At 34.9% G+C, this 25,169-nt stretch overlaps 1 protein-coding gene across 2 annotated transcripts in view; it reads right to left on the bottom strand.

Moving 5' to 3' along the window:
• The window catches only part of GLCCI1 (glucocorticoid induced 1), a 119,353-nt gene that overhangs the window by 18,178 nt on the left and 76,006 nt on the right, over nucleotides 1-25,169 (bottom strand). The window contains exons 4-5 of one of the 2 annotated variants that reach the window (XM_027102518.1): nucleotides 11,492-11,605; nucleotides 6,609-6,761 (exon numbers count right to left, since the gene is read on the bottom strand). In XM_027102518.1, coding sequence (XP_026958319.1) covers nucleotides 6,609-6,761; nucleotides 11,492-11,605 — 267 coding nt within the window. Of the gene's footprint in view, nucleotides 1-6,608; nucleotides 6,762-11,491; nucleotides 11,609-25,169 lie in introns of both variants that reach the window. The other variant, XM_027102517.1, reaches the window with a different exon arrangement.

Below are 25,169 nucleotides of genomic sequence, written 5' to 3'. Positions count from 1 at the left end.
AACCACTGCACCACCAGGGAAACCCCCAGAACTTAAAAGTTTAGAGCTCCTGGTGACATGGTCAATTAAATGGCATCAGAGCTTCAGCTGCAGTGGACTCTTTCTACTCTGCTTCTGCTGTAAAGATATATCTTGCTAACTAAGTGAGGTCAACAAATATAATTCTGTATATTTACAGTATTTTTGTCATTACATAGACAAGATTGAAATGCTAGGAAAAAAGAACCAATATATTCTTAGTATATTTACAACTTATTTTCACTGTTTACTGCTATTACTCTGAGCTTTGACATTTCAGAGATTTTAGAAACACTGTCAGAGGGAAAATGAAGTAAGATAAAATTAGGCAAGACTCAAAATATATCAATGTTTTTCTACAACAAATTAAGTGAAGGTCAAAACCTAAAATAAAAACTTCATCTGTCTATGCAGAGTTGCTAAACCAAAACTATACCATTTTCACAACCTGACAATGACCATGCTACTGTAAAGAGAATATTCAATTATGGAATATTAGTTAATTTTGTCAACAAACAAAAAAAGTAAAATTTTCCAATTTAGGAAAGAAATATTCCCAAAGAAATATTAAGTTACTTGGTCAAACGCTAAGAAAATTATTTATTATTTAAAATTTTTCTTTTACTTAACTAAATTTAGATTTTAATTACAACACTGCACTAAATTTTAGAATGAACAATTCTAAGAATAAATCACTGGTGCAGGTTTTTGGGGGTTTTTTTGGACAAAATTATGTGATAGGTGTGTGAGGTTTTCAGAACAACCCATAAAGAAAGATCACTTTGGAATATATATGAGGGTTAAATGACAGAGGTCTTTCTTAAAACTTAGATATTTAAGTCAAGGAAAATGCTGCTTTAATAAAATATCAATATTGGTAATTAGTAAAAGAATAATGTATCAATTTGTAACTAAAGAAGTTTAACAATTTGAGTTATCTTTTATTCATGTCCTATTTGATACAATCACTTTGTATTCCCATTTCTGAATCTTTAACTGGATAATATATATCAATTTCCTTAACCAACTTCTGTTTTCTTGGGGAGGGGGTTTAGAAGAATTAGAATAACAAAACAGATTTTAGAAGTTTATACATTTACACAAAATAATGATGGGAAATATAAAGGCTTAGAAGCTACTGACAGGTTCACTGATGGTGACATTTTGATTTATTAAAACTTTGAGGCACACTTAATCATAAATCTAAAAATTCTTAAAATTAATATTTTAGTTATAACTGTGTAGGTTACCCCAGAGTAATTCTGAAGTGGCTACTGTGAAATTAGAATATGATTTACTTAAAAGCAGAACTATGTTATTTTTTTTTTAATTGGAGTAAAATTGCTTTACAGTGTTGTGTTTCTGCTCTACAATGAAGTGAATCAGCTATATGTATACCTATATCTCCTACCTCTTGGACCTCCCTCCCGCCGCCCCCCCCCCCGCCCCATCCCATCCATCTAGGTCATCACAGAGCACCGAGCTGAGCTCCCTGTGCTATACAGCAGGTTCCCACTAGCTATCTATTTTACACATGGTAGTGTATTTATTGTCAAACCTAATCTCCCAATTTGTCCCACCTTCCCCTTCCCCCCGTGTTCACATGTCCATTCTCTATATCGGTGTCTCTATTCCTACCCTACAAATAGGTTCATCTGTAACATTTTTCTAGATTGCACAGATATGTCTTAAAATACCATATTTGTTTTTCTCTTTCTGGCTTACTTCACTCTGTATGACAGACTCTAGGTCCATCCACATCTCTGCAAATGACCCAATTTCATTCCTTTTTATGGCTGAGTAATATTCCATTGTATATATGTACCACATCTTTATCCATTCATCTATCATTGGACGTTTAGGTTGTTTCCATGTCCTGGCTATTGTAAATAGTGCTGCAATGAACATGGGGGTACATGTGTCCTTTTGAATTATGGTTTTCTCAGGGTATATTCCCAGTAGTGGGAGTGCTGGGTCATATGGTAGTTCTATTTTTAGTTTTTTAAGGAACCTCCATACTGTTCTCCCTAGTGGCTGTATCAATATACATTCCCACCAACAGTGTAGGAGGGTTTCCTTTTCTCCACACCCTCTCCAGCATTTACTGTTCGTAGATTTTTTGATGGCCATTCTGACCGGTGTGAGATGATACCTCACTGTAGTTTTGATTTGCATTTCTCTAATAATTAGTGATGCTGAGCATCTTTTCACATGCTTCTTAGCCATCTGTATGTCTTCTTTGGTGAAATGACCATTTAGGTCTTCTGCCCATTTTTTAATTGGGTTGTTTGTTTTTTCGATATTGAGCTCCATGAGCTGTTTGTATATTTTAGAGATTAATCCTTTGACCGTTGCTTCATTCGCAAATATTTTCTCCCATTCTGAGAGCTGTTTCTTTCTCTTGTTTATGGTTTCCTTTGCTGTGCAAAAGCTTTTAAGTTTCATTAGGTCCCATTTGTTTATTTTTGGTTTTATTTTCATTACTCTAGGAGGTGGGTCAAAAAAGATGTGTTTTTCCTATGTTTTCCTCTAAGAGTTTTATAGTGTCTGGTCCTACATTTAGGTCTTTAATCCTTTTGGAGTTTATTTTTGTGTATGGTGTTAGGGAGTGTTCTAATTTCATTCTTTTACATGTAGCTGTCCCGTTTTCTCATCACCACTTATTGAAGAGGCTGTCTTTTCTCCATTGTATGTTCTTGCCTCCTTTGTCATAAATTAGGTGACCATATGTGTGTGGGCTTATCTCTGGGCTTTCTATCCTGCACCATTGATCTACATTTCTGTTTTTGTGCCAGTACCATACTGTCTTGATTACTGTAGCTTTGTAGTAGAGTTTGAAGTCAGGGATTCCTCCAGCTCCATTTTTCTTTCTCAGGATTGCTTTGGCTATTCGGGGTCTTTTGTGTTTCCACACAAATTGTAAAATTTTTTGTTCTAATTCTGTGAAGAATGCCATTGGTAGTTTGATAGGGATTGCACTGAATCTGTAGATTGCTTTGGGTAGTATAGTCATTTCACAATATTGATTCTTCCAATCCAAGAACATGGTACATTTCTCCATCTGTTTATGTCATCTTTAATTTCTTTCATCAGTGTTTTATAGTTTTCTGAGTACAAGTTTTCTGCCTCCTTAGGTAGGTTTATTCCTAGGTATTTTGTTCTTTTTGTTGCGATGGTAAATGGGATTGTTTCCTTAATTTCTCTTTCTGATTTTTCCTTGTTAGTGTATAGGAATGCAAGAGATTTCTGTGCATTAATTTTGTATCCTGCAACTTTACCAAATTCATTGATTAGCTCTAGTAGTTTTCTGGTGGCATCTTTAGGATTTTCTATGTATAGTATCATATCATCTGCAAACAGTGACAGTTTGACTTCTTCTTTTCCAATCTGTATTCCTTTTATTTTTCTTCTCTGATTGTCGTGGCTAGGACTTCAAAACTATGTTGAATAAGAGTGGACATCCTTGTCTTGTTCCTGATCTTAGTGGAAATGCTTTCAGTTTTTTACCATTGAGTATGATGCTTGCTGTGGGTTTATCATATATGGCCTTTATTATGTTGAGGTAGGTTCCCTCTATGCCCATTTTCTGGAGAGTTTTTATCGTAAATGGTGTTGACTTTTGTCAAAAGTTTTTTCTGGGTCTACTGAGATGACCATATGGTTTTTCTCCTTCGATTTGTTAATATGGTGTATCACACTGATTGATTTGCATATACTGAAGAATCCTTGCATTCCTGGGATAAATCCCACTTGATCATGGTGTATGATCCTTTTAATGTGCTCTTGGATTCTGTTTGCTAGTATGTTTTTGAGGATTTTTGCATCTATGTTCATCAGTGATATTGGCCTGCAGTTTTCTTTCTTTGTGACATCTTTCTTTCTTTGTGACATCTTTGTCTGGTTTTGGTATCAGGGTGATGGTGGTTTTGTAGAATGAATTTGGGAGTGTTCCGCCCTCTGCAATTTTTGGAAGAGTTTGAGAAGGATCAGCGTTAGCTCTTCTCTAAATGCTTTATAGAATTTGCCTAAGAAGCCATCTGGTCCTGGACTTTTGTTTGTTGGAAGATTTTTAATTACAGTTTCAATTTCATTACCTGTTTATATTTTCTAATTCTTCCTGGTTCAGTCTTGGAAAATTGTACCTTTCCAAGAATTGTCCATTTCTTCCAGCTTGTCCATTTTATTGGCATATAATTGTTTGTAGTAGTCTCTTATAATCCTTTGTATTTCTGCAGTGTCAGTTGTGATTTCTCCTTTTTCATTTCTATTTTTATTGATCTGCGTCCTCTCCCTTTTTTTCTTGATGAGTCTTGCCTAAAGGTTTATCAATTTTGGTTATCTTCTCAAAGAACCAACTTTTAGTTTCATTGATCTTTGCTATTATTTTCTTCATTTCTATTTCATTTATTTCTTCTCTGATCTTTGTGATTTCTTTCCTTCTACTGACTCTGGGTTTTCTTTGTTCTTGTTTCTCTAGTTGCTTTAGGTGTAAGGTTAGATTGTTTATTTGAGATTTTTCTTGGTTCTTGAAGTGAGATTGAATTGCTATAAACTTGCCTCTTAGAAGTGCTTTTGTTGCATCCCGTGATTTTGGATCACTGTGTTTTTGTTGTCATTTGTTTCTATGTATTTTTAAATTTCTTCTTAGATTTCTTCAGTGATCTCTTGGTTATTTAGTAGCGTACTGTTTAGCCTCCATGTATTTGTGTTTTTTACAGTTTTTTTCCTGTAACTGATTTCCAGTCTCATAGTGTTGTAGTCAGAAAAGATGCTTGATATGATTTCAATTTTCTTAAATTTTCTGAGGCTTGTGACCCAAGACGTGATCTATCCTGGAGAATGTTCTGTGTGCACGTGAGAAGAAAGTGTGTTCAAGCAGAACTATGTTACTAAGTTTCATCTTCTAGTATAGTTTTGCTTAGCAGTTCTTAAAGAATTAGCAAATATGTGTCTGATTATCTCATCCTCAAAAAATTAGACCAATTTTACTTCCTTACATTACTGTTCTTAAATGTTACTTAATGTATAAAGGAAACATTTTAATGGTATACACAGCTAAGCTAAGAGACATCACAATTTCCAAAGGGTTCCTTTTTGGCCTAATGAATATAACATAAAAATTTAACTCTAGGAAGAGTAAAATGGCACAACCTTTTGGGATGGTAATTTTAGCAATATTCATCAAAATTTAAAACGTGCAAATGCTTTGACCCAGCAGTTTCACAGCCAGGGAATTGTCTGCCAAGAGTACACTATGTTTTCTAAAGCACTGCTTATGATGACAAAAACTGAAAACAATCTAAATGCCCATCAGTAGGGGACTTTTAAATTATGGTACCTTCATATAGTGATTCAGTATATATTAGCATACATACGCATATTTGGAAGCATATACAATAAACTGTGATTAATGCTTATATCTGCTAAGCAATATTCAGAGTTGGAAAAAGTTTCTTTTTCAATTTTATAAATATAAAATTGAACTGTGTGAATTTTGAGATGAACTCTAAATCAGTTTTAAAATCTACACATTATCTGAAGGAATTAGATACACATTTGACATAAATTAAATCATATTTTAGTTCTAAAAAACCATCAGATAGATAATTAAGCCAAATGCTACTTGATGTTTTCTTTCGTTGAGTATATCTTTAAAATGCGGTCAAATATAAGTTCATATGCAGGAGTGTCCAGATTTCTTTTCTGGGACAGAGGTAATTTATAAAGTATTTTTGATTAATTCAAATGGATCAGAGACCTAAATATAAGAGAAAGCTAAAACCATAAAACTCTTAGAAGAAAACACAAGAATAAATCACTGTGACCTTAGATTAGGCAATCTTTTAGATATGACCCAAAAGAAAATGAAAAGTGAAAAGACAACCCACAGAATGGGAGATATTTTCAAATCATATATCTAATAAGGTATTTTTATCTAGAAGGTAAGAACTTTATAAAGACCTTTACCAATCAGTAGTAAAAAGACAACCTAATTTTGAAATGGGCAAAGCATCTAAATAGACAGTTTTCCAAAGAAGACATACAAATGGTCAACACCATGATGAGATACCACTTCACATCCACTAGAATGGCTACAATAAAAAAGACACATAATTACAAGTGTTGCTGAAGATGGAGAAATTGGAAGCTTCATACACAGCCAGTGGGGAGATGTAACATGGTACAGTGCAGCCACTTTGGAAAGTAGTCCGGCAGTTTCTCAAAAGGTTAAACAGTTACCATACAAGCAGTTCCACTCATGGGTATATACTCAACAGAAATGAAAACATCATGTTCACACAAAAACTTGTATATAAACTTCACAGCAGAATTACTCATAATAGCCAAAAAGTAGAAACAATGGAAATGTTTATCAGTTAATGACTGGATAATAAAATCTGTATGATTGAATATTATTTGGCAATAAAAAGGAATGAAGAAAAAAAAAAAAAAAAAGAATTAAATTTTTTTTGGAAAAAAAAAGAAAAAAAAAAAAAAAAAAAAAGGAATGAAGTACTGATACATACATACATACATACAGTCCACAATATTAAAGAAAAAAGTGACTCAAACATCCCATGTAACCTTACCTTGGACACTTCCTCTTTCCCGTTATTTTCTTTAATGAATACCTTTTCTAATTCGGGACTTATTCCTTCTACATTGCAGGGCACACGTGAAACAGATGATTTTGGCACTGATACATTTGATAGTGGCATAGGGACTGATCTTGATCCAGTAGCCTACAAAACAGAAGATAAGGTGTTATCAAATTATTTGTGGCCAAAGAAATCAAGAACTAAAGAGCATGGTAAATCTTAAAAGAGAAACTCAAGGAGCAGAGTTATTTTGAAATTTCAAATACAATATAAATTCAGATACACATACAGCAGTTTCGGTTCCAAAGTAAGGTAAAAATTACAGAGTCAAAGTAATCCTTTATGTAAGTATAAAGGTACGATTGTAAACTGTACACACTTTTCCAGTAGAATGGCAGAAATCGAGTGTCCTCTGCGCTGTTTAATTTTTTTCTTTTTTGTTTTTACTGGAAAAGCATGGTTGAAATCATGTAAGTTAAGTGTATCACGTGACACTTCAGCTCTGCTCTGTGCCTGTGTATGTGTTCAAAAGATTTGTTCCCTGCACTGTGACGATTACCTTCTAGTATTTTTCATTTCCATTTTATCAACCATTTAAGAAAGGCTTTTGGATTACTAAGTAGTTTGGCAACAATATCATGTTAAGTTCAGTAACACTCACTTAACAACTATAAGGTTGCTTTCAAAAGTCCTTTGGAGGAGTTGTCAAAAATTAACCACCTCTCATAGCTGTCCTGCCAGAGGTACCACAAAGTGTAAGACAAGCCTTTTGATGCTCAAGGAACTTTAAGAACAGAAAGGAAATAAGAAAAATAAAGATGAACAAGGTAAAAAAGAACAGTATATGATCTCTACCTTATTCTGAATGATTAAAGTTGATATATATGATTCATAATGAGGTAGACAGCTAGTCATTGATTAAATGAATAATATATTTCCCATACTCAGTGCGGTGCTCCTGCCATCTGTAAACTGCTGCCCATGAATGTCCTTTGTCTCATTATTAATGCATGAGCTTTTTTCATATTAAAGTTGTAACTCTTTGTCATACATTTACTGTTTACTTTAGTATGAAATATCTTTCAGTACTTTTATGGTTTTTCATATTTAAATATTTAACCTACCGTGATTTATTTTTGTGTATGTTATGAAATAGTATTTTTTCCCACATAGTAATCAAACTGCCCCAACATTTCTTTATGGATTCTGTATTTGATTTCCTTGAGTTGTTACTTGATAATCCCTATACAGAGCTCCACTTTAACTGCTATAACTTTATAGCAGTTACATTTTGCATTTTGGTATCCTATAGGGAAAGCCTTTTCAAATTTTCTTTTTAACTGGCATTACTTTTCCATATTACCTTTGAAAATAACTTTTAAAGTAATAAAACAATTCCTTTTACATTTCCATTGGAACTCAATTTGTATGTTAATTTTGGGCAAATTACTATTTGAAAAATATTGAGTCTTCCCATGCATGAATGACTTCCCATTTGTCTCTATTTTATATTTCATATCCTCAATAAAGTCTTATAGTTTGCATATTTCTTTTAAGCCTAGGCATTTTATATTTTTTATTATATATATACTAACATGTTATTGCTAGTTGTAACATAATAAGAAATATGTACTTGGTTTCTACCCCTGGTTCCTGACAGAGTTCCTAAAATCTTATAATATCCTGAGGGACAGGGGCACTAGGAGCATCTTTTGTTCCAATATTTGGTTTCTGACACCAGTCCTGACACATAGCTCCTAAATCCCTTGGAATTGCCTGGGAGATAGGACCAAGAGTTTTTTGTTCTAATGAGGTGACTCTTGGTGGGTTCCTGAATAGGTTCCAAATGGGGGGGCTGGTCACTAGAAAGAAGCCATGATTAGAACCTTGGAACTTCCAGTCCAACCCCCATCCCCCTCATCCTCTGGTGAGGAGAGGGGCTGGAGACTGAGTTAATAATTAATCATGCCTATGTGATGAAGCCTCCCAAAACATCCCTACACTACGGGTTCAGAGAGCTTCCAGGTTGGTGAACACACATCCATATACCAGAAGGGTGGCACACCCCAACTCCATGCGAGCAGAAGCTCTTGCACGTGACTTACTTACAGACGTTGCCCTGTGCACCTCTTCATCCTGCTGTTCATCTGTATGTATCCTTTATTATATCCTTTGTAATAAACAAGGAAATGTGTTTCCCTGAGTTCTTTGAGCAGTTACAACGAGTTACTGAACCTGAAGAAGGGACTGTGGGAATCCCTTCTTTATAGCCAGTAGGTCAAAAGTACAATGACAATCTGGACCTTTCAACTGGCATCTGAAGAGGGGTAGTTTTGTGGGGCAGAGTCCTTCACCTGTGAGGTCTGTGCTAACTCCACGTAGTTAGTGGTATAACTGAATTGGAGAACACTTGGTTGGTGTCTGGCGAGTCGGAGAATTGGTTGGTATGGGAAAAAAATCTCACACATTTGGTGTCAGGAATGTTATAAGCAGAGGGAAACAGTAGTTTACCTTTACTAGTATAGGAGAAAACAACTGATTTTTATATGTTTACATTTTATCTGATCATTAAGTTCTCAGTTTTTCTCCTTTTTATTGTAAAAAATTATAATCATAAATATAATTAAACAGAATAGTATAATGAACACTCAGGTGCACGTCATCCAGTTCCAAAACTTATCAACATTTTCTAACTTTATTTCATCTAAACATCCACTTGTTTTTGTTCTTTGAGTATATTAAAGCACATTCTAGACTTCATAGTTCATCTACAACTATTCCAGTAGGTATAGCAAAAGATAATAACAATAATAATTTTTTTTTTTTTTTTGCGGTACGCGGGCCTCTCACTGTTGTGGCATCTCCCATTGCGGAGCACAGGCTCCGGACATGCAGGCTCAGCGGCCATGGCTCACGGGCCTAGCCGCTCCACGGCACGTGGGATCTTCCCGGACTGGGGCATGAACCCGTGTCCCCTGCATCGGCAGGCGGACTCTCAACCACTGCGCCACCAGGGAAGCCCAAAAGATAATTATTTTTAAACATAACTACAATGCCAAAAAATTCAATGTAAATTGGGAATAAGTGTATAAATTTTTTCTGTTAAATCAATATGTCAATAGATATACTATAAATGCATTGGGCTCTTACAGAAAAGGTGTTTGAAATAAACAAAATAAGAATAATATATTAATTCTTCCAGATTAAGAAGAAAAAGTAAGGCATATGTGAATTTTCTCTTGAAATGTCTGAGGCTTGCTTGCCAACTACATGTTTGTTTTACAGCTTTGATGAGGTATAACTGACATACAATAAAATCCTCCCATTTTAAGTATGTAGCTCATTGAGCTTTGTAAATATATAGTCATCCAGTTATCAGTATAATCACATTTTAGAAACTTCTATCATCCAAAAAATTTCTCTAGGGCTTTTCTACAGTCAATTCCCACCCCTAATACTTTGCATCATTTTGCTTTTTTGAGGATTTAATGTAATGAATCATATAGTATGTAGCCTTTTACTTCTGACTTCTTTCACTTGCCATGATGTTTTTGAGATTCAACCATGTTGTTGTAAGTACCAGTAGTTCCTTCCTTTTTACTGCTGAATAGTATTATACTATATGGATGTATGAAGGGCTGTTTATCCATTCACCAGTTCATGGATATTTGTTGGCTTCCATTTTTTGACTCTTATAGATACTGCTGCCATGAACAATGATATACAAGTCACTGTCTGGACATATGTTTTTATTTCTTGTGGACAGATACCAAAGAGTGGAATTCCTGGGCTATATGGTCAGTGTATGTTTAATTTCTTAAGAAAATGCCAAACTTCTTTCCAAAGTAGCTGTACCATTTTGTGTTGCCACCAGCAATGTGTGGCTGTTCTGGTTGCCTCACATCCTTATCAACACTTGGTATTGTCAATATCTTCCACTTTAGCCATCCTATCATTAGTTTTTTAATAGTTTAGTAAATTCACTTTGATCTTCTAAATATACAACAATATCGTATGCACAGTGATAACATTTCTTACTGCTCTGTCTAGAACCTCTAAACTACTAGCAAATAACATCAATAATTACAGACATCTATGACTTCACTTTTATTTTAACAGAAATACTTCCAGTATTTTATTGTTAGGATCTAACTACATTTGCAGTTAGTCCCATTAGGAAGTGTCCTATTTTAGGATAAGTTTTTATCACATATGGATACTGAGTTTTTATCAAGTGTTATTATGTTATTCAGCATCTACTTTGACTTTCTGATGCAATGAACTAACCTAATACATTTCCTAATGTTGAATTATCCTTACATTTGTGAAACAACCCCTAATTAGATTTTTTTGATATACTACTTGGGTTTCTCCTGCTATACTGACTATATTTTATTTATTAAAATTTACATTAATATTTGTAAGTAAATTTGGCCTAGAATAGCATTACCCGAAGTTTGTTCCATGGGGATGTGAGTACATGTTTGGGGTGGGGGTGGGAGGACAAAAAAACGAATTCTCAATTTCTTCCTAAGTCAGATAGGGGTAAAATATATCAAGAGACACAGAGAGAGATGGGTTAAGGTACTATTAGGAAGATTAAATAAGATAATGCCCAGAGTTGCTTAGTAAGTGAATGAGCTAGGATATCAGCCCAGGCCAGTTACAGTCATCCTTGTGACCACTACACTCTGTTATGTCTGTTATTAAAAGACTACACATATGGCTAAAACAAAAACTTCTTAAAACAAACATTGTAATGTAACAGAGCTAGAGATTTACATTAATTTTTTTTAATCCTAAAATGATGGGTTCTCCTTTATAACGAACCCTTTAAAAGGAATTATTCCAATCTGGACAAGAAGTTAGCCTACCTGAGTGTGATTGATTGCTATATGGTTGCCATGGAGAGGTGACTGACGATCCTTCTCTTTACTGTGCCGACTGCTCTGCTTACTACGTTGTAGTTGCTGCCTCAGTTTGGCAATCTGCTTTGGGGAGAAGGGATGAGAAGCAAGAAGAGAACAGAAGTGAATACCAAGCTTTAAGTATTTATTTCTTTAATTTTAGATGTTAAAAAATAAAATTTTTATCAAAGATTTCAAGAAGAGACTATTTCACTACAGTGATTTATTCTCCAAGTTTTAATAATTAAAACTATTGAAAATAAGAAATAAATATATGCTACAAATGCTTCACTTATACGATTTAAATATTGTTGGTAAATACATAGACTAAATTTCCCCAGATTATTTCATATTTTACCTTTGTAACACCAGAAACATCTTCCCCTTTAAACACTTTTTCTAAGATGAAAAACTAGTATTTCACATGCCTATTGATTAAAGTCAAACCCAATCTCTTAATATAGGGACCTCATTAAGTTTTTAAGTTCCCATTTTATATAAACAAAATGGATCTGGTAGACCAATTACTAAACACTTTAAAATTGTAAATCCCATGGTGTAAATCGTATGGCATTTAGCATTAGTTACTTGTTAGTATTTAATATCTTACTATTATATTACTCTTAGTCACAAAATCTTTATTTTCCAGCTTTACTGAAACATAAATGACATATAACATTGTGTAAGTTTAAGGTGTACAATTTTTTTAAAAAATAAATTTATTTATTTATTTTTGGCTGCACTGGGTCTTCATTGCTGCAGATGGGCTTTCTCTAGCTGCAGCGAGCGGGGGCTACTCTTCATTGCAGTGCGCGCAGGCTTTCATTGCAGTGTCTTCCCTTGTTGCCGTGCATGGGCTCTAGGGTGCACAGGCTTCAGTAGTTGTGGCATGTGGGCTCAGTAGTTGTGGCTCACGGGCTCTAGAGCGCAGGCTCAGTAGTTGTGGCGCATGGGCTTAGTTGCTCTGCTGCATGTGGGATCTTCACAGACCAGGGATTGAACCTGTGTCCCCTGCACTGGCAGGCGGATTCTTAACCACTGCACTACCGGGTAAGTCCCTGTACAACATGTTGATTTGATGCTATTATATATTGCAAAATGACACCACTGTAGCATAAGTTAATACCTCCATCCCATTACATAATTACCATTTCTCTTTGGGGGTGAGAACATTTGAGATTTACTCTCTTAGCAACTTTCAAGTATATATAATACAGTATTATTAACTATAATCAAAATTCTGTACATTAGATCCCCTGAACTTACTCATCTTATAATTGGAAGTATGTACCCTTTGACCACTCCCCTTTACCCTCCAGTCTAGCAACCACCACTCTACGCTCAGTTTCTATGAGTTTAGTTTTTCTTAGATCCCACAAACAAGTAATACCATACAGTATTTGTCTTTCTTTGTCTGACTTATTTCACTTAGCATAATGCCCTCAAGGTTCATCAATGTTGTTTACAAATGGCAGGATTTCCTTCTTTCTCATTGATGAATGTATGTACCACATCTTTATCCACTTCTCCATTGACAGATACTTGGCTACAGTGACACAACTTTTTTCAAAACAAATATAACTTAGGAGTGTATTCTCCTAAATGGAACTGTAAAACTCCCAGACTTAAGGCTTAAGAGAAAAGTCATTTCTACAATATGGCTTGGAATTCATTAAACTATTAACATATTTTAGGTGCTATATGATCTTCTTAAACTGTGCTAGACCTGAAGTAAAATATACCTGAGCATTTTCAAAGGGAATCATTAGCAATTTGGGGGAAGTTACTTAATATTGGTATTACTTTCCTTGTAGAAAAGATGACATTAATCAATTAATAGTTACTCCTTGAACACATACAGTGAGGTCAGTTTTATGTTACCTACTAGGCAAAGTGCAAATACAAAGTAAAGTGTGTAAAATATATTGATTTCCTCAAAGAGATGTTTAGCAAAATGCTTACTTGGAATAACCATGGCAATGAAAAGCAAAATAGTTGCTATTAAAGCCTGTTAATGGTCAAGGGGAAATGTATATAGGTTGCTGGAGAAACTTACAAACAGAAGAGAAGCAGCATGGAAGAAAATAAAGCACCTAAAAGAGTAATCTATACCCTTTATTTAAAATAAGATCCTCTAATTTTTTGAAACTCTTTGTAGCTTATGGACATCCCATACAATTTCCTTGCAAAGATATATAAATAAGATTATCTATGTTAATATTTGTGTTCCTTGCTCTCTGTTGAAATGACATCGTTTTCTTCTAGAGAACATTAATTTTCATGAGAAAAGGAATCAAAATTAGTAGGTAATCATTATAAATCAAGAGAGATTATACTCTATGATAAAAATAAATAGAATTTCAAATTGTACAAGTTATTTAATTAGGATAGGGGTATAAAATTAAGTGTTTTCTGAATATTAATGATGTTTCAGTGGTTTTTCAAAACTGGCAAGAGCTTGTAGAGAAGAGCCCATAATGCTTACAGATTAATCAAAGCAATTTGTACTTTTTAATTTTTAAAAATAATCTTTAAAAATAAACAAACAAAAATAATCTGAAAATTGATCAATACTAATCACTCTTTTTAAAGGCCTTTGAGATATCATATTAAGCCGGAAAAGTTTTTGTTCTAAATAGCTTTACCAAACCCCTGAAAACAAAAAGCATACATAATGGTACACACCTTACTTTGCTTGGAATATCAGCTTAAACTATGCAACCTTATAGTTTCCACACAATACTGTTTATCTTTTTTTTTTTTTTTTTTTTTTTTTTTGCGGTACGCAGGCCTCGCACTGTTGTGGCCTCTCCTGTTGTGGAGCACAGGCTCCCGACGCGCAGGCTCAGCGGCCATGGCTCACGGGTCCAGCCGCTCCGCGGCATGTCGGATCTTCCCAGACCGGGGCATGAACCCGTGTCCCCTGCATCGGCAGGCGGACTCTCAACCACTGCGCCACCAGGGAAGCCCTAATACTGTTTATCTTTGGATTATAACATAGTTCTGCTTTTGTTTACAACTTAGAAGAGATCAGAGTAAAAAGGAAGCCCATCTTAATATATATACTCAAAACATTACAACTCTTACTCAAGAACCATGTAAAATGAAAATAAGATATAGGGCTTCTGAAGCCATCTCTTCTCCCTAAGTTCAGTACCAGTAGACAGTAGACACACAAAGGCATCTCTGGGAGGAAGGGGCAGAGGGAGTTGTAATTTCCACCCTACACTCACACACCCCTCCCATCTCATCCGTAGTTCCAAACCTCTGCCTAAGACAACCTCTCTAATCAATCCCATGTTCCAATGCATCACACAAAGCTCTTGGTCCTCACTTCGGTGGGCCTACCCACCCTAGTTACTACAATGAAATGCCCATACAACCTTCCTTTACAAAGGGAACCCAAAGTTATACTGACTGGATTTCTTAAACTATAGATGAATCTTACTTGTGTTTCTAAATATCCATTAGCAATGCTGTGGCCTTAAGGAAAAAATTAAGAATGGACTTTGAGGGTCTTATACTAAGTGAAATAAGTCAGACAAAGAACGGCAAATATTGTATGATCTCACTCATATATGGAATCTGAAAAAATAAAACCAAAACCAACTCACAGAACCAGAGAACAGGGTCTGGTGGGGGGCAGAAAATGGGTGAGAGTGGTTAAAAGGGTACAAGCGTCTGGTTATAAGATGAGTAAGTTCTGGGGATGTAATGTAAAGCATAGTGACTCTAGATAATAATACTCTATAGTATATTTGACAGTTGCTATGAAAATAGATCTTAAAAGTTCTCCACATACACAAAAATTATAAAAATGTTGAGGTGATGGATGTGTTAACTAACCTTCTCGTGGTAATAACTTTGCAATATATACATATATCAAATCATTATGTTGTATATACCTTAAACTTATATGATGCTATATGTCAATTATATCTCAATGAAACTTAAAGAAAAAAAATTAAGAGGGAAGGAGATAGGAGCATTCTCTAAACATGAAAGGGGTCCTAGGCACGTGAGCTCCAAAGTTTGAAAAAGTTAGGGACTAAGTAAGCCTGGGTCATAAAGAAGAAATAATATTGTAGAGAGAAGAATTAGCACAAATACAAAGCAATGACTAAAATATTTGTGGAATTAGATGAAGAAAAATCAGAGACTGGCCCCACTGAAAAGCTAAGAACTAGGAACACATTTCACTGTAAACTTTTGGAAACGTGATAACATCACCCTTGTTTATTTGCTATTTTTGTCCTGTTAGTTTCCCCCACTATTGTTAACATTTAAAAACAAGAAAAAAGGGCTTCCCTGGTAGGCCAGTGGTTAAGAATCTGCCTGCCAATGCAGGGGACATGGGTTCGAGCCCTGGTCCAGGAAGACCCCACATGCTGTGGAGCAACTAAGCCCGTGCACCACAAGTACTAAGCCTGTGCTCTACAGCCCACGAACCACAACTACTGAAGCCCGTGTGCCGCAACTGCTGAAGCCCGCGCCTAGAGCCCATGCTCCGCAATGAGAAGCCACCGCAATGAGAAGCCCGCGCACCGCAACGAAGAGTAGCCGCTGCTCGTCACAACTAGAGAAAGCCCACGCGCAGCAACAAAGGCCCAACGCAGCCAAAAATAAATAAATAATTAATTTAAAATAATAATAAAAATAAAAACAGAAAAAAACTAAACTCTGAGCCTCAAAAGACTGGTTGAGTACTTTTGCCTCAGGTAGTGAAAGGGAGGGAGGGTAATATTTCTCAGAATGAATTCTATAGTAGGCCAAGGAACTGAGACATCTTAAACAGACTAAGTGGCTGCAGTAGGAAGGGAAGCAGAATCCTGGGGCTTTTGAAAGAGGAAAATAAAAAGTGAGAAGAGAGCTTGATTAACGCCAGGAATGGCACTTTGTCACATGCATTTATATGAATTCTCTCATTCATTTCTCAATAAAAACATATGAGATAGGTACTATTATTATCCCCACTTTATAGGTGAGGAAACTGAGAGGTAGGAAGGTTAGCTTGTTGAAAGCCACACAGTTAAGTGGTGAAACATGTATATGAACTTAGGAAGTGGAATTCCAGAGTCTGCTCTCTTAATCACTATTCTGTATTGCCTAAAGGATCAAGTTAATAACTCATAAGGAGATAAAGAAATCTTACAAAAAGTGAAGACAGACATACAAATGGGAATAATACACAAATGACAGTAGTTGAACTGTTAAGAAAAAAGGCCCCCAAACAATTACTAAAGATATTAACCCAACAAATTTTTCTGAAAATCTAGTTTCAGAGGTTATGAATCTCAAGCTGTTATTTCTCTTTTATATGAAAAAAAGAGAATATGTGACAAACTTTAGTGCTTGTAAAGATCAATGTCTCAAAAGAAAGGTTCTGCAGTCTAAAAACAAATTTTACATATTATATCCTTTGACAGTGTTCAAAGGAATTTAAAATGCAACACATTACCTACTCTAATACTAAAAATAAAAATTTAAAACTTCTTTTTGTTTAATATAAATATGAATAATTCATGTTGTTTTCCTGTTTTTCTAATGAAACCCTAATGAAATAAATGCTGTTTATTCAGCCCTCTGATATCCAAATGCACAAACATAGGCATATGTATGCACAAACGTGCATATATAAAGAACACAGATATGTAAGCACATACACATGCACGGGGAGTTGTCACCTGCATGCACATCACCTTTACACATGCCCACGGACAGACATGCTTGCCCACATGCAGACTCACACAAGCCCCCACCCCCAGTAACAAAGAGAGAGATTTACACAGATCCATTCCCACAAATATAGCTAGCTTTGGGACAATTGTTATACACATAAAATAGTTTTTAATATAGACATGTATTTACCAATAAGGCATGTTTGTCAACAGAGGAATGATGACAACAATATCAGACTAACATTTAAAGAACACTTGGTCCATAAACCCACTAGATTCCACAGATATATTGTAACTGTTTTACAGATGAGGAAACACTTTGAAAAATAAAGTACCTTTCCCAAGGTAACACAGCTAATAAATGGCAGGTCCAGTCCTTTAGCCTTTAGTTCGTAACCCCTTTCTATTACCTACAGGGCTGCTGAAAATAATACTGTGTTAATGTTCGCAAATAACTACCAGTCACTATGTATTGGCTCATAATCTCAACCACTTCGCCAAGTAACTTCCTTTCTTAATGCTGTAGATATTGCAAGATGTGAAACTGCAATAAAGGTGAACATAAATTTGATGAAGCAATTAACTGACTACATACTAACTTAATGATATATTTCTTTTTTGATAAGCAGTTTAATAACCTTAAATATTGTTCATATTGGATCCAGTTTTAAACAATGAAAATATTATAAAACATTTTTACAATTCAGTTTAATATGGACTCAGAAGTTATTGGATAAATATTTGTATTTTTAAAAGACTTTACCACATAATTAAATAAAAATTCTTCAGACTGTTGTTTTTTAGGTCCAGAGAAAATATTATTGCAATTTTCCCCTAGTATAGTATGATAAAACAATTTTTTTTCATTAGGGCAGAATGTATACTTTTACTAAAACTATAAGGAAACTTTTATTTTTCTTAAAAAAGGAAGACCACAACAATATTTTTTAATCACTATTTGATCAGAAGCAAGAAACTTCCCTAATCATTTCACTTAGAGAAAAACTATCCCACTAATAAGAAGAGGGCTTATTGGTGAGATAAAGAAGCAATCCATGATTCTTCCTTTTATCCACTGAAGGACTTAAGAATAGTAAACTCACCTTTTGCAACTTATCTTTATCAAAATCAGAAATAGTATAAAGTCAAAACAACAATACAGTAATATCACTTATATTCTCTCTGGGAACATCACCCTCTGGGATAAAGAGTAGTTTATACTTAACTGCTTACTATGAAAACAGTGGATTCTCCAAGTTCTGTTTCTCTCCTATAATATGATCTACTTACTATATGTGTAGGCATCCATTTAGGCCCTCCCCATCACCCCCACTGGACTTGGGGTTCAGGGGAACTAATGCAAACTCGCTAGTCTTGATACCTGCTGTGCAGTGAATAATAAAGTCCATTGTTTCCAAACCACGAGCCTCATGACTTCTGCCAGCATCCATGAAATAGTAAAAAGCTAACTTATTAGGTTATAAGTAGGAAAAAATCAAATCCAAGATGTGGAGGGTATACTTCCTCTTTTGCCTCAAATGAAGAGAAAGGAGTTTTAATGGAACAACTTGGAAGGACTGACTGTTCCTCACAGATAAGAAGACCGGATGGACTGGAATCTGACTCCACCCCAGATACTGAAAACGTTGAGCTAGGATGATGGAGATTTACTCTTGCTTTAGAATCAGCCTAAATTCCCAGATATTAACCAGATTTTTTTAATGTGCAAGCTTCCCAGTAACCATTCGGGAAATTTGAAAGTGAGAGTCATAGGAGGGTTGTCTTAGGTCCTACTTAAGAGGACCACCTAAAAGGGTAAACTGAGCTCAGCAGCTGAGAAACTGAATGTTATTTCTAGAATTCTAGAGGCTAAGGAGAGAGTAAGATAGAAGTGTAGGTAAGAGATGTGCAGCAACAAGGGATGTCCAAAGAACCCATGAAATTACTCTACAAAAGAAGGTCAGTTTTAAAAATCTGTCAAGCCCAGCTAATTGACAGGTATCTGATAACAGTACCAGTCAAGTAGGAACATTTCTATTCCCCTTACCTCTCCCTCTCTCCCCCAAGCTCCAACTCCAGAGGGGTCAGAAATCGTAGCTGTGGAGTTAGGAAAGAGGTAAGCAAGAAAGACAAAAGGAGCCTCCGGGATCCCTTCACCCATGAAGTCATTCACCTGCAGTAGGCCCTAGCTAGAAGAGGAGTAGCTGCAACCATGAAATAAGTAGGAAGCTTTAACTGTTACGAGAGACTGGAAAGCAGGTTCACTTGAAGGAATCATAGGTGTGTAAGAGCTTCTGGTTTTGCACCATACACAAGAGATGAACTTCTCTCAATGAATAAGGATAGTGGGAGTTAATATAAAGTCCTTTTGTGATTATCCCTTAAAGTCTTAGTTGATTTTCCTAATATGTAATTAAGCTCTTTAAAAAGTAGATTGTATCTACTCTTTCTTTTGAAATTCTAGATGCTTTTACACAATATTGAGCATATAGTCTTATGCTTTGCTGCTATTCCATGAACAAATGCAGTGCCACTACAGGCTGACAATGTATCCTAAAATATATATTTAAAATGTACCTGTCTTCTCTTTTACCTCTATTAAATGTATACAAATCAAGTACCATAAAAACAGAAATAGAGTCAGATGTAGAAAACAAACTTACGGTTACCAGGGGAGAAAGCAGTGGCAGGGGGGAAGGGTGGAGGGAGAGATAAATTGGGAGATTGAGATTGACATATACACTATACTATATAAAATAGATAAATACTCTGTAATGACTTATGGGAAAAGAATCTGAAAAAGAGTGAATATATGCATATGTATAACTAATTCACTTTGCTGTGCAGCAGAAACTAACACAACATTGTAAAATCAAGTATACTCCAATAAAAATTAAAAATAAAAGCACCATCAACAATAAAAAAGTGATAAGTACTAATTAAATCCTTATCATTTGCTTAGCAGACTTCTTAAACTGTAGATATGCTTTATAAATTAATTTTAAATTGTGTTATGTAAACAGGGAACCACATATCTAACCAATGGAAAAGTACACTTAAACATTTGTTTGGTTTGTAAAATCTAAATAAAGGTTGGGTTAACATCCCTCCAGTAAACATAATTCAAAGGAGGAAAAGTAATCTTTTCATAAAAGAAAATGATGTCTCACTTGAATTCATTTCCTTAACATGGACACAACCCATAACCTCACTGTACACTGGTATCAGTTAGTTTCTGACAAATGTGTTGATAATCGGTTTCCCATTTTTTTGTAGGTAATCTTTTTTCTAATTGCAAGAATGAGTAAGTGTGTGTGTGTGTGTGTGTGTGTGTCCTTGACCTACAACTCAGTTTACCTAGGGTGGAAATTTTTTCTTTGTCCTGTTTAAAATCCTTCGTGGAATTGATGGGCTTTTTCAATATGAAGACACATCACTCTCCAAATCTAGCATATTTTCAACCTTTAAGAAGTATCTCTTCCCTGATGCCTACTATTCTTACCTTCTGGAACTCCTTACTCAGTCTATTTTCCTGTTTCTTAACTCCTCTTTCATATTTTCAACCTCTATCTTTTAAAAAATTATTTTTAATTTTTTAAATTGAAGTACAGTTGATTTATAATGTGTTAGTTTCTGGTATACAGCAAAGTGATTCAGTTATATATCTGTATATTCTTTTCCATTATGGTTTATTACAGGATATCGAATATAGTTCCCTGTGCTATACAGTAGGTCCTTGTTGCTTATCTACTTTATATATAATAGTTTGTAACTGCTAAGCCCAAACACCTAGTTTATCTTCCCCTGCTCTCTTTCCCCTTTGGTAACCATAAGTTTGTTTTCTATGTCTGTGAGTCTGTTTCTGTTTTGTAAATAAGTTCATCTGTATCATATTTTAGATGCCACATATAAGTGATATCATATGATATTTGTCTTTGTCTGACTTACTTCACTTAGTATGATATCCCTAGGTCCATCCATGTTGCTGTAAATGGCATTATTTCATTCTTTTTTATGATCGAGTAGTATTCCATTGTATATATGTATACAACATCTTTATCCACTAATCTATCGATGGACATTTAGGTTGCTTCCATGTTTTGGCTATCGTAAATAGTGCTGCCATGAACACTGGGGTGCGTGTATCTTTTCGCATTAGTTTTCTCTGGATATATGCCCAGGAGTGGGATTACTGGATCATATGGTAATTCTATTTTTAGTTTTTAAGGAACCTCCATACTGTTTTCCATAGTGGCTGCACCAATTTACTATCCCACCAACAGTGCAGGAGGGTTCCCTTTTCTCCACACCCTCTCCAGCATTTATTGTTTGTAGACTTTTTAATGCTGGCCATTCTGTCAACCTCTATCTTTTTATTCTATATTCTAGATGATTTGTTCATCCAGACTTTCTCAGTTGAGACTTTTGATTCACTAATTCTCTCTTCTGCTGTGTCAATTTAAGCCATCAAAGAGTTTAATTTCACCAACTTTTATTATATTTAAGACTTATAAAGGATACTTTGTCTTTCTGCCTGTTCTTATTTACTTCTGTTCTCGTTGTGAGCTACTGTTTCATTTGAAATTCTTAAACATTCTTATTTCTAAATTCTTTTTTGGGATTGTGTTCTTATTCTTATTTTCTCAGTTATGACTCTATTTAATGTATCTGCTGTCTCTTATGGCAATAGATTTCCTGACATACCCTAAAATACTTACTTGGAAGTTCTCTGTATGTGGGAGTTTTATATTTTGTGAACTCTTTACTGCCATATTGTTTCATGGTTCCTCAGACTAGTGCTTCAGAGTTGCATAGCTTCAGAGCAAAAGTCTTAAATCAGGAAGATTGGGGCTTTGCTCCCACATGGGTAGAGCTCTATTCCAGACACCACATCCACACACAACATATTTGGTTACTATTTCCATTTTTGTATAGAGGCTTGTCTGACCCACAAGAACACCAACAGTGTCAGGTGGAGTTTTTACAGGTCTAGTTTTACTGCCTGGAAACATGGTCCCAGTTCCCTGCTTTATGCAGACAGCCCAGTTCCAATCTCCCATTTGCAAGATATATTTGACTCTCTTAAAATGTGTAGTCTCTTAAATTTGGCTTAACTCACAGAAACCTGGCCAACACGATCCAGATTTCTGTGAGTCAGATAACATCAACATCCACTCATCACTAAGGATTTCCCTTCTATTCATGGTCTGCAGGGGTTTTCCTTGTCTTAAATGTAGCTAAAATATATTTACTTATGTATTTCTTTGAAAAATTTTCACACTGTAGTCTTAAAAGCTTGGAACAAAGTAGAAGCAGACTATTCAGGTGCTCTCACTGACATTTAAATCAGAAATCCAGATGCAAACTCTCTGAGGGGGACAGCATGTATGTGACTCAGGAAGAATGGATGTGATACAGCTGAATTTGATGCCGAGACAAGGAAGCAGGTCAAAAGTTGTTTGTTAAAAAAAAACACTGAACTTTAGTAGCATATAACTGAAAAGAAATTACTATTTCAATAATAGTTTTGGCTTTCATAATTTCCTCAGATTCCAATTCTGTCATCTTTTATAACTATTCTTATTTTTACTTTTAGTCTTTACCCATGTACTCATTTTTCCAGCCTCAGTTATATATCATTTAAAATTTAATATCTACCATGGACATAACATGGAAAACCTACTAGTCTTTTATGTTTATTCCTTTTTTTTCATCTTTATTGAAATGTAATTTACATTCCCTTAACTTCATCCATTGTAAGGGTAAAATTCAATAAGTTGTAATCACTTTGTAGTGTTGTACAAAATAATCAAAATTCAGTTTTAGGATTTTTTCATCACCCCCAAAATTTGCTTTGAGTCTATTTGTAGCCAATCACCCCTACCCCCACCCCATTCCAGCCACATGCAACCACTAATGGGCTTTTTTTCCCTCTATAGATTTGCCTTTTCTGGCATTTCAATATAAATGAAACCATACAATATGTAATCTTATTCATCTGGCTTCTTTCACTTAGCAGGAATTGGCAAGCTACAGTCTGCAAGCCAAATCTAGCAGGCCACATGTTTTTGTAAATAAAATTTATTGGAACATAACCATGTCCACTCCATATTGTCTATGGTTGCTTTCACACTACAATAGTGGAGTTGAATAGTTGCAACAGAGGCTCTGTGGCCCACAAACCATAGAGTATTTACTATCTGGCTTTTTAGAGAAAAAAATTTGCTGACCCTTGACTTAGTAAAATGTTTTTGAAGTTCATTCCCATTGTAGCATGTATCAGTATTCAGTACAGTGTTCCTTTTCATTGCTGAACAGTATGCTATTGCATGAACACATGACATTTTGTTTATCCATTTACCAAACAGTGGATATTTCAATATTTTTTAGTTTTTAGCTATTATGAATAATTCTGCTATAAATGTTTGTGTAAATGTTTCAATGTAAACATGTGTTTTCATTTTTCTTATACAGAGTCCTAGGAATAGAATTTCTAGGTTATATGCAAAGTTTCTGATTAACTTTTAAAGAAACTGTTAAACTGTTTTCCAAAGTTGGCTGTATCATTTTATATTCCCAACAATGTCTGAGGGTTCCAGATGCTCTTCATTCTTGCTAACACTCAGCATTTTCTGTCATTTAAATTACAGTCATTGTAATAGGTGTGTAGTTGTATCTCATGGTTTAAATCTGCATTTGCCTAATGAGGTTGAACACTTTTAAATGTGGTCATTTTCCATCCATACATCTTTGATGAAATACTTCTATCAAAGTCTTCCCCTTTTAAGTGCATTGTCTTCTTACTGATTTTTAAGAGTTCTTTATACATTCCAGATATAAGTCCTATATCAGATATGATTTGCTAATATTTCTGTCTGGGGCTTGTCTTATCATTCCTTTAGTCATGTAGTGTAAACGTTCATTTAAATGAAGTTCAGTTTTTTTTCTTTTATGGCCTTACTCCTGGTGTTGTATCTAAAACTGCTTTGCCTAATCCAAGGTCTTCTAGAAGATCTAAAATTTTAGAGCTTATATTTAGGACTATGATTCATTTTGAGTTCATTTATCTCTACAGTGAGCGTCAAGGACCTAACTATTTTTCCTATATATGAATATATAATTATTCCAGTACCAGTTACCAGAAACGCTGTCCTTTTCAACTGAATTGCGTTGGCAGCTTTGTCGAACATTAACTGACCATAAAATATAAGGGTTTATTCATTGATTCACAATTTTGAATCATTTATCTATATTTCTTCTTTATGCTAATATTTTGCCAAATTTATTAATATAGATTTATAAGAAAGTATTGAAATTGTACCACGCAAGTCCTCCAAAGTTTTCCTTCTTTTCAAAATTACTTTCGGCCAATCTAGGCCCTTTACATTTCCACATAAATTTTAGTATTAGCTTGTCAATTTTTACCAAAAACAAAAACGCTGGGAAGAAAACAGGGATTATACTGAATCAATTTGGGGAGAATTACCATTTTAATAATAATACTGAGTCTTCCAATCCATGAACAAACTGTCTATCCATTTATTTAAATCTTTTAAAATTTTGTCCAGCAGTGTTTTGTTTTCAGTGTATAAATCTTGAACTGCTGTTGCTTAATTTATTCCTAAATATTATAATATTTTTGATGCAACTGTAATTGTTTTCTGATTTAGGGGATTGTTCATATCTAATATCTAGACAAGCGCTTGATTCCTTTCTTTTTTTATTATCTATTTTACACATATTAGTGTATATGTATCAATCCCAATCTCCCAATTCATCCCACCACCAGGCCTTCCCCGCTTACCCCCCTTGGTGTCCATATGTTTGTTCTCTACATTTGTGTCTCTATTTGGGCCTTGCACACCGGTTCATCTGTACCATATTTATAGATTCCACATATATGTATTAATATACAATATTGGTTCTTCTGACTTACTTCACTCTGTATGACAGTCTCTCGGTCCATC

The sequence above is a fragment of the Aethalodelphis obliquidens genome, unplaced genomic scaffold (genome assembly GCF_003676395.1).
Source record: "Aethalodelphis obliquidens isolate GAN/ISIS:26980383/991018 unplaced genomic scaffold, ASM367639v1 scaffold5, whole genome shotgun sequence".
NCBI classification, from domain to species: domain Eukaryota; kingdom Metazoa; phylum Chordata; class Mammalia; order Artiodactyla; family Delphinidae; genus Aethalodelphis; species Aethalodelphis obliquidens.
This window is presented reverse-complemented; position numbering and strand designations above follow the sequence as displayed.